General features: G+C 46.8%; 2 protein-coding genes across 2 annotated transcripts in view; one reads left to right on the top strand and one right to left on the bottom strand.

The window, feature by feature from the left end:
• On the top strand, window positions 278-1021 carry LOC110432638 (uncharacterized mitochondrial protein AtMg00810-like). The gene is made up of 2 exons (XM_021453413.1): window positions 278-622; window positions 737-1021. The coding sequence occupies exons 1-2, from the start codon at window positions 278-280 to the stop codon at window positions 1019-1021; spliced, it is 630 nt and encodes a 209-aa protein (XP_021309088.1).
• LOC110432523 (ABC transporter B family member 28) overlaps window positions 1825-10699 on the bottom strand; it is a 29295-nt gene continuing 20420 nt past the window's right edge. Inside the window, exons 13-16 of the mRNA XM_021453130.1 lie at window positions 5197-5331; window positions 5048-5104; window positions 4892-4948; window positions 1825-2420 (exon numbers count right to left, since the gene is read on the bottom strand). Coding sequence (XP_021308805.1) covers window positions 2184-2420; window positions 4892-4948; window positions 5048-5104; window positions 5197-5331 — 486 coding nt within the window. The 3' untranslated portion in view covers window positions 1825-2183. The remainder of the gene's footprint in view (window positions 2421-4891; window positions 4949-5047; window positions 5105-5196; window positions 5332-10699) is intronic.

The raw sequence follows: 10699 nt of genomic DNA, 5'->3' as shown, positions 1-10699 counted from the left end.
GACAGCTCGGCTTCATCGCATCTGCCACCGACGCCTCCCTCTTCATCTTCACTGAGGGCAATTCTACAGCCTACTTACTGCTGAATGTCGACGACATCGTCCCCACTGCTTCCTTAGATGCTCTGCTTCGACGACTCATCGGCCGACTTTATTCTGAATTCGCCATGACACACCTTGGGGAACTACATCACTTCCTAGGGATATTTGTCACCGCTCCTCCGATGGTATCTTCCTCAGCCAGTGGCAGTACACTGTCGACCTTCTTCAGAAGGCGGGCATGGCCGAGTGTCAGTCAACATCAACACCTGCTGACTCTCGTGCCAAGCTCTCTGCCGCGGAGGGTGCTCCCTTCACCGACCCTATTGCGTACCGGAGTCTTACGGGCTCTCTTCAATACTTGACGCTCACCCGCCCCGACCTGGCATATGCTGTGCAGCAAGCGTGCCTGTTCATGCATGACCCGCGTGAGCCTCACCTCGCGCTGATCAAGCACATCCTTCGGTACGTGAAGGGCACGTTGTCGGCTAGTCTTCATATTGGCACTATACCTGTTGACTGGGCAGGGTGCCCAGACTCCTGCCGCTCCACATCAGGCTTCTGTGTCTTCCTCGGCGATAGTCTGGTGTCCTAGTCCTCCAAACGGCAAACCACCGCCTTACGGTCCAGTGCGGAAGCCGAGTACCGGGCTGTTGCTCATATGGTCGCATAATGTTGTTGGCTTCGACAACTCCTTCAGGAACTTCATGTTCCTTTGCAGGTCGCCACAATCATTTACTGTGACAACATCAGCGTTGTCTACATGACAGCCAACCCGGTCCACCACCACCGTACCAAGCACATCGAGATTGACATCCACTTCGTCCGTGAGAAGGTGGCTCTCGGCGAGGTTCGAGTTCTCCACGTGCCATCCAAGTATCAGTTCGCTGATGTGATGGCAAAAGGCCTGCTAGTTCAGCTATTTGAGGATTTACAGTCCAGTCTCTGCCTTCGGATTCCGGATGCTTCGACTGCGGGAGGCTGATATATATACAGAAAGTGTATAGATATATATAGCAAGTGTATATTAGGCAAGTCCACAGTCAGTGTGATTAGCACCTGCCATGTATTACCTATATACTCAGCCATATTGGCCATATATATATATGGTGTTTTCCATTCCCTCTGGATGAACCAAAGTACTTTGAAGCGGACATGAAGCCATTACCAAATAACTTTATGTATGAATTTTTGGGAATGAACAAGTCTACCGGTAGCTTACAGCTGAGGAAACAAGATAGTGGCCTCTCACTACATATCTGGTTGACGTGGGCTCTTACCAAACTTATCCCTAGTTTAGGACTATAGACAAGTACCTGTTATAACTCATCAATTTGAGGAATAAATAAAAGGCTCCACCAACATGTTGTGTCTACTACTCAATCCATCCTAAATTATAAGTCGTTTAACTTTTTTGATACCAAGTTTGACCACTACGTTTTATTCAAAAATTTGTATAAAATATCAATTCTTTTGTCATCGCTTTGTTTATTAATAAAAATTCTTCGAAAGTGACTTAAATTTGACTATATTTACATAAATTTATGAATAAGACGAGTGGTCAAATTTAGGATAAAAAAGTCAAATGTCTTATAATTTAGGATGGAGGTAGTATGTTCTTATGCTTGTGATTTGTGAAAATGTGATAAGGTTCCAACAACTCACGATGTTTTCCCAATACCATCCGTCTCCTTGACTTCAAACATTGGGTTGAGTATTATAAATTATAATTGTTGTTATAGCTCGTCATGATATAGAAAACTAATAAATAGGAAATGCAAGGGAGGATAAGTTTGTTGTCCTTTATTTAGGTTATCATTATCAACTTCGATACATGTGTTTTCTGATTCATGTATTGTTTTTGTGGATAAGAAACAAACTATAGCCTCATTTTCTATAGACAACTTCTGTATGTGGATAAGAAACAAACTATAGCCTCATTTTCTATAGACAAATTCAGAATGTGGATAAGAAACAAACTATAACCAAGGCCACATTCAGAATGTGGATCTTTTTTCTGTGTTTCTATATTTTACCTATGAAAATGAATTGATTCCTATGAAATTCATTATGATTTCCATGAGAATTCCTATGTTCCAAAGGGCCCTCAAGAATAGTCGAACCGTGCCTCTGTTGTTGGCGTGTTATCACTCGAAAGCAAGTCTCTGTGTCCCGACAAGTGATGCATAACTGCCTCCCTTAGCAACCAGTTCCCCGTGCGTTCCCAGCTCAGTTATCCTGCCCTCTGCGCAAACAGCAATTCGATGTGCATTCTGTACGGTGCTCAGCCTGTGAGCAATGACCAGAGAAGTCCTTCCCTCCATCAAGTGTTTAAGAGCTTCCTGCACGAGCCGCTCACTTGTCGCGTCCAGGGCACTAGTAGCCTGCAAATAACATAAGTTCGTATTATTACCAAAAGAAATTACATAAGTTCGTAGGTAGGCTCGGTGTATTCGCAGTGAAGGAGAAGTACCATATTCTGAAATATATGTTGTTTTAGTTTCGATACAAGCTAAAACTTTTCTAACTTTAAACAAGCTTATAAAATGGTTTATAACAAAATATATTAACATATATTACACATACCAGTTTCATTAAATCCACTATGGAATGTCCTGAGAGTGCATTTGCTCCGCTATGTCAAATATTTTTCTATAAATTTACTGGTTAACTTTAGAAAAGTTTGACTTAGAATAAAACTAAAACGTTTTAGATTTCAGAATGGAGCATGAACTACCAGCAATATGTGCCATCCCTTTTATTATATACTTCCTTCGTACCCATAAAGAAAGTCGTTTTGGACAAGGTTTATGTCAAACATTACGAATATAAATCATGAATAACTTTTAAGTTGTTGAATTTGAAAATATAAAAGCCATATGAATAGATTTGTCTTAAAAAATACTTTCATAAAAGTATACATATACCACTTTTTGATAAATATTTTCTAAAAACAGTGAGTCAAAGTTAGGCTGTAGAGACCTAAACGACTTCATTTATGGGTATGGAGGAAGTACTCATTATTTTGAAACTTTTAAAAAGATTAAGACTACTCATTATTTTGAAACTTTTAAAAAGATTAAGGCTGATCTACACGACATTTGTCTATTGAAAGCTTGTCTATCTATCATGTCTTTAGTATAGAGTATTGACAGACATCCAATAGTACTCCAAAAGGTTAAAAGGGTGACACTTTGATAACTTGGTTTTAGCTCGTCCAAAGGAACTCTCAAGTTGACACTAAAGGCCCTGTTTAGATTGTAGATAAAAATTTTTTGGGTGTCACATCGGATGTGTCGAAAGTATGTCGGGAGGAATTTTCAGGAAACTGCAAGACAAATCTATTAAGTATAATTAATCTGTCATTAGCACATGTGGGTTACTGAGGCACTTAAGGCTAATCATGGAGTAACTAGGCTTTAAAGATTCGTCTCGCGATTTTTAACTAAACTGTGTAATTAGTTTATTTTTTTATTTACATTTAATGTTCCATGCATGTGTCCAAAGATTCAATGGGATGAATAAAAAAATTTTGGGTGAGAAACTAAACAGGGCCTTAACTGGCGACCCTGACCTGCAAAACTTTGAGTATGTATTCAAGTTTGTCCTTTTTAGCCCTAGATCAAGAGGAAATTCCCTGTGAGCCATTGTAAAAGATTGCAATTCCTTGTGAATCATTGAAAAAATTCGGACTTCAATGCCACTTATCCAAAAAAATTTCGCCCACCGTGCCACTGCCGTCAGATTGGATTCTAACGATATTAAACCGCAGATGTTAAAAGACAAAAATACCCTTATGTCTAAGATGTTTTTTAGCATCTTGACGACTTTAAATGAAAAAAGATGATTTGATATGGTTAATATATATCTTAAAAAATCATATCTTCTTTGCGGTATTGAATGAAGATAATTTTATACGAAAATTATAGATCTCAACGAGATCTACAACTTTTTAGTTTTGAGTTTTTCCATTTGAAGTCATTAAGATGCTCAAAAAATAAACAACATATTTACGCCTAAGGATATTTTTGACTTTTCACACCCGCGATTTGATACCATTATAGCCCAATCTAACGACAGTGGCCTGGAGGGCAAAAAATATTTGGAGCAATGGCGCTGAAGTCCACTGAACTTTTCCAATGGCTCACAAGGAATTATGATCTTTTATAATGGCTCACAAAGAATTCCCTCAGATCAATGTATTCATAGTTTTGAGTTACCTGAATCCATGTACCGACACTTTAACATTCTTGACATATTTTACCTTGCTCCTCTATTTTGCACAAGAAACCCACTGCAGCGGATATATTTGACCCAACTTAACAATGATTTGATAGTCAGCTCAAACCATCTAGCTTGTGGAGTAATTATTGGTAGCTAATAATACATTTCTACCCTTAATCCCTCCATTAGCAGATTCCCTGAGTTACAGTAATTATTGGTAGCTAATTATACATTTCTACCATTAATCCTAGTGATTATGCATTACTGGCCCCTCCTTTATTTGTGTTATTTGTGCTAAAGCTCCACCAATGACCTTCGACACTGATCTCCCTCAAAAACAGTTTGTTAAAACTCTACCCATTGAATGACTACATTCTACCCAAGAATGGGTAATGGCAGGTCATAATTATAATTTATCTTTACTATCTCCTATGCCACATCAGTGGATCGATTTTATGAACTGAATGATCGATTTTATCAACTGAACAATACAGTAAGTGCATAATCACACGTACATTCCCTTCCTAAGTTTACTTTTTTTCTGCACAAGGAATTAAGTTAGCATCCTTGATACAATATTTGGAAAAATATAAAGAATAACAAAGCTAGTTGAAATGTAAGAATGGCATACCTCATCAAGTATTAGAATAGGAGCATTTTTCAAGAGGGCTCGTGCAATTGCAATCCTCTGCAAAACAACAAATAAGAGTGTACATTCACAACAGAATTATGAACCTTGCTACGGAATAATTATGATCTTCCTTTAAACGTGAATGTAGCAGATTACCTGCCTTTGTCCCCCACTTAGGAGACTACCTCGCTCTCCAACAAGAGTGTCATACCCCTAAAATACCAAACAAGGATATTAGCATATGACTTGAAGATAACTAGTGCCAATCAGTGGTGGGCTAAAGCCAATGATAAAGATTTCCATACCTGTGGAAGAGAGATGATGAATTCATGAGCATTGGCAGCTTTAGCAGCTTTTATTATCTCATCCTTAGAGACAACATCATCTGGGAGACCATAAGCAATATTTTCTCCAACAGACACGGAGAATAGGACCGGATCCTTCATGAAAGAAAAATATAAATTTCTCATAACACTAGCTACTTACAATAAATAGCTACTTCTACATATTAAAACATGTTTCAAACATGGCATGGCCAATGAGACACAACTATGCCTACTAATTTATATGATAAATGTAGGTTGAAACAGTGAAAATACGATACAACGAGAGCATAGTTAATAACAAACCAATTGGTTTTATTTTTTGTTACGGTGGGTCCTCACTAAAATAGTAGGATCAGGGGTGGATATGAACAATTAACCACATGGACCCACAGCGCAGCTAGCAAAATAACAGTCAAATCCTAACTGCAGTTATTTTAACAGTCAAATCCTAACTGCAGTTATTTTATTATGTTGTCTTGAGTTCCCTCCTGTCCACAGTTCCAGGATGACATGAAATGTCAAGAACTGACCCCAAACTCATAACAGTTTCACAGTCAATCAGGATATATTTGCACATATCATTATCATTAGTAAAAAAAAACATTGATAACCTGCTCCAAACGATCCTTTGCATACACTGATGGTACATTAAAACTTTTTCTGTGCTCTCGTTCTCAATATATGAATCCTTGTGGACAAAAAAACAATTGCTCAAATCATAGTAGCCAAAGCCAAACCTAGGACTAAAGAAACTGGCCCCTTTGTCTGGTGCGGAATGCTCCATGCCAGAATCTCCTTGAACAAAATAAAGAGTGACTTCTATTTGCAAAATTTTCTGGAAATAACCTAAGCGCAAGCATGACTGAACTGTTGGTCCCTGGGATTCCTGCACAGGTAAGCAGTAAGCTTACCAGCACACACACTCACTCACTATGGCTAGAGGTAGAAGAAGGGGTTGAGAATAGCACACACACATACACTGCAGAAGCTCTAGCGTTGGCCAAGGCTCTGCACTTTGGTTGTGGCAACTGAACTGAAAAATACATTACTAGGGCTGCACTTATATACACAAAGGGGTAGGTTCAGTTTGTGTATGAACTGAAGCTACTGAAGGTGGGCTGCTGTACTGCAGTCAAAGTCTACTATCCTAGCTGCAGGATAAGCCTGCAATACTTATTAGCTAAGGACACAATGGCCTACCAAAAATCTGTGTCCTCACTACTCCTAGTCAAGTGTTCTCACTACAGCTTGACTGCTGTTCAACCTTTCAAAACTGGCCTTGGCTGAAGATTGGTCTGCAGTTGCAGACTTCTTTGCAAGTCCAGCAACAAATTATTCAACAATTCTTCCCCTAATCTTGCTGCTCTTGCTTGATTTCCACCATTCCAATCTTGGTCCTCAGCTCCATGAACCGAAGACGGCCGAGTGGCTTGGTGAGGATGTGTGCGAGCTGTCGTCCGGTTTCGACAAACTCCAGAACAATCTGTCCTCCATTGACACAATCACGCATGAAGTGAAAACGAGTGTTGATGTGCTTGCTGCGGTCGTGGAGGACTGGGTTCTTTGCAAGGGCGATGGCGGGCTGATTGTCCACCATCAGGGCTGGCGGGTGAGCTTCCTTGCCAGTCAGCTCGCCCAACAGCCGGCACAGCCAGACAGCCTGGCATGCCGCCGTGGCTGCTGCGACATACTCCGCCTCACATGTCGATAGCGCCACGATTTTTTGCTTCAGCGACTACCAAGCAATGGGCACTACTCCAAGGAAGACGAGCACACCAGAGGTGCTCCGTTGACCATCAATGTCGCCTGCCATGTCTGCATCGCTGAAAACAGTGAGCTCCGGCTCACCTTCGGTCTTGGGGGGTGTCTCGCTGAAGATCGTGAGCCTTAGCCCACCTTTGCCGCCACGCTTGGGGAAGATGATTGCTTGATCAAGCGACCCTTTGATGTAGCGCAGTAGCCTCTTGACCGCCATCCAATGATCTTCTCGCGGGTCCTCCATGAAACGGCTGACGTACCCAACCGCGAATGCAATGTCTGGCCGGGTATGAGTGAGGTAGCGCAGCCCACCGACGATGCTCCAGTAGCGTGTCGCGTCGACCTTCGCAGCGGTGCTGTGCTTGCTTAGCTTCAGCTGCTCTTCCATCGGAGTCACGCACGGCTTGCAATCTGCCATGCCGCCGCGCTCCAGCAGCTTCTCCGCATAGGCACGCTGGCCAAAGGAGATGTGCTCCTTCCCCTGCCTCACCTCAATGCCGAGGTAGTAGGAGAGCATGCCGAGATCGCTCATCTTGAAACGAGCTGCCATCTCGCGCTTGAAACGATCAATGTCCTCCGCTCGCGCTCCAGTGACGATCCAATCGTCCACATACACGCCGACGACGAGCTCCTCCTTCCCCCGTCGCCGCGTGTAGAGCGCGTGCCCTGTGGCGCAGCGAGCGAACCCAAGCTCGCCTAAGGTAGCATCGAGCTTGGCGTTCCACGCTCGAGGGGCCTGCCGCAGCCCGTAGAGCGCCTTGCGCAGCTTGAGCACCTTGTGCTCAGCACCCTTGACGGCGAAGCCTGGAGCTTGCTTGACGAAGACCGTCTCTGCAAGCTCGCCGTTGAGGAACGCAGACTTGACGTCGAGGTGGTGGACACGCCAATCCTGCTGCCATAGCCAACAGCAAGCGAACGGACTCCATGCGCGCCACCGGAGCAAAGACTTCCTCGAAGTCGATGCCTTCACGCTGCACAAAACCGCGGGCAACAAGCCGGGCCTTGTACTTGACAATGGCACCGCGCTCATCCCGCTTCACCTTGTAGACCCACTTTAGCCCAATTGGCCTGCAGCCCGTCGGTGGATCCACCAGCTCCCATGTCCCATTGTCCTCGATCGCCCTCATCTCCTCCAACATTGCCCGACGCCAATTGGCATCCCGTTCAGCCAATGTGAACGTTGGCGGCTCCTCTGCGCTAACAAGGAGTAGCTCTGGGTCATCTAGAAGCCGACTAGCCAACCCAGGAGCACGCCCTTCGCCGACAATATTGTCCACGCGTCTGAACTGGACCTCCTCGCCGTCGTGGAAAGCATCCACATACACGTCGATGTCGGTGGGTGGAGAAGCAAATTCCAGTGGTGGTGTCCCCTGTCCTGCTGTCGCAGGGGACTGTGGTGGCGGTAAATGCACTGCTGCTGGTGGAGACTGCTCTCCAGCAGCAGTCTGTTCTGCAGCAGCCGCCTGCTCTCCAGCAGCAGCCTGCTCTTCAGCAGCAGCTGCTGCTTGCGCTCCAACGCCACCTCCTCCTTGCATCACCAAGTGCTCGATGGTGAAGGTGCTGCTGACGCCACCAGCTTCCCCGGCGCCTTGCTGCACCCAATCCCATGCAGTCATCTCATCGAACACCACATCCCTAGAGATCACCACCTTGCCTCTCTTGGGATCATAGAGCCGATAGGCTTTGCTGCCCTCCTCGTAGCCCAACAGCACCATGGGCGTGCTTCTGTCTTCCAGCTTGCCAAGGTGGGGCTTTGTGTTCTTGACATGGCCAATGCAACCAAATGTCCTGAGGAAGGAGACATTAGGCTTGCGTCCATGCCAAGCTTCGAACGGCGTCTTTCCCTTCAAGGCCTTGGTGGGCGTGCGGTTGAGGATGAACACCGCCGTGGTCACTGCCTCGCCCCAGAACTCCGCCGGCATCTTCTTGGCCTTCATCATCGACCTCGCCATGCTGACCACAGTCTGGTTGCGCCTCTCCACCACGCCATTCTGTTGTGGTGTGTACGACGCGGTGTGGTGGCGCACCACACCTTCTGCTGCACAGTACGCAGCGAACTCCATAGAAGTGAATTCGCCTCCACGATCAGTCCGCAGCACGCGCAACTTCTTGCTGCTCTCCGCCTCCACGCGTGCCTTGAACTTCTTGATTGCTTCCGCCGCTTCGCTCTTGCAGGTCAAAAGCTGCAGCCACATGAACCGGCTGCAGTCATCTACCAGCAAGATGAAATACTTGCGGCCTCCAAGTGTCGCCGGCGTGATTGGCCCACAGAGGTCACCGTGGACCAGCTCCAAGGCCTCAGCCGCGCGGTACTTCGCCATCTTCGGGAACGACAGCCTCCTTTGCTTCCCGGCCAGGCAACTGTCACACAGCTCGCCTGCGTGCTCAATGTGAGGCAGTCCCCGGACCATCTTCTCCAGCTTGCCGAGGGCGTCGAAGCTGAGATGGCCATAGCGGGCGTGCCACAGCCAAGGCTCCTCCATGCGCTGTGCAGCCAGGCAGATGGGCTGCTCCACCTTCAAGTCGAGAAGGTACAGCTGGTTCCGGGACCTCTTCACGTTGGCAAGAAGTCGCTACTCCCGGTCCCTGATCTTGAGGACGCCGTCCTTGATCAGCACCTCGCTGCCGCGCTCATCTAGCTGGCCAATGCTGATGATGCTTGAACGCAGCTGCGGGATGTAATACACATCCGTCAGTGCGCGGTGCTCGCCGTTCTGGCACTTGAAGATGATGGTGCCACGCCCTTGGATCGCCACCCTTGAGCCGTCGCCAAACTTCACCGTGCCGGTCATGTTCCTGTCGAGCTCGGAGAAGGCCTCCTTGGAACCCGTCATGTGGTTGCTGGCGCTGGAGTCCAGGTACCACTGCTGCTCCTGCTCGCTGCCCACACGTCCGAGGTGGACTTGGGCACGCAGCTCGTCAAGGTTGATGACCTTCAGAGCCTTCCCATGCTCCTATACCGCCATCACCTCTCCCTTCTCCTTGGCCTCAACGTCGTGCAGTGCACAGAACGTCGCCATCATGAGAGTAGCCTCATCATCATCATCAGCCTGCGCCAAATGAGCTTCGGCCTTCTTCTCTTGCTTGCGATTTGGGCACTCCTTTGCCCAATGGCCTGTCTTCCCGCAGCGCCTGCAAGCGTTGGGGTCGATCTTCTTCTTCATTTTCTCCAAAGAAGCCTTGCCACGGCGCTTGCCATCGCCACCGCGGCTGGAGGAGGCTTCCCCGGACTTCTTCTCCTTCATCCGGGCAGCCCACTCCTCCTCTGTCAGCACTCAGCAGCAGCTTGCCGCTGTCCGTCGTTGCTGTGGCCTGCTCCATGCGCTCGTCCACTGCCCGTAGATGGCCGGTCACATCCTCAATAGTGAGGGTGGACAGGTCCAACATTGTCTCTATGGAGAGAGCAATTTGGATGTACTTCGGTGGCACGGAGTGGAGGTACTTGGAGACTGCCTCTTCTTCGTTGATGGTGACGTCGTAGCTCCCCAGCTTGCTGATGAGCGACGACAGGCGGAGGGAGAACTCCTCCACCGACTCTCCATCCTTGAACTTGAGGTTGGCGTACTCCTGCTTCAGCAGCTGGGCTGTCGCCATCTTTGCGCGATCAGAGCCGACGCGCATCGCAGCAATGGCCTCCCACGCCTCCTTAGCAGTCTTCTTCGCCCCCAACGGCTCCCTGTACTCCGTTGGCATAGCAGCGAGGATAGCCTCCATCGCTCACATG

This window comes from Sorghum bicolor, chromosome 2 (assembly GCF_000003195.3).
Source record: "Sorghum bicolor cultivar BTx623 chromosome 2, Sorghum_bicolor_NCBIv3, whole genome shotgun sequence".
NCBI classification, from domain to species: domain Eukaryota; kingdom Viridiplantae; phylum Streptophyta; class Magnoliopsida; order Poales; family Poaceae; genus Sorghum; species Sorghum bicolor.
The sequence above is the reverse complement of the archived record's forward strand: the minus strand, read 5'-3'. Positions and strand labels throughout refer to the sequence as shown.

Coding starts and splice junctions, on each gene's coding strand:
- LOC110432638 (XM_021453413.1), top strand. CDS start 278: ATGGCCGAGTGTCAGTCAACATCAACACCTGCTGACTCTCGTGCCAAG. Junction 623..736: donor TCTTCCTCGGCGATAGTCTG/GTGTCCTAGTCC, acceptor CAACTCCTTCAG/GAACTTCATGTTCCTTTGCA.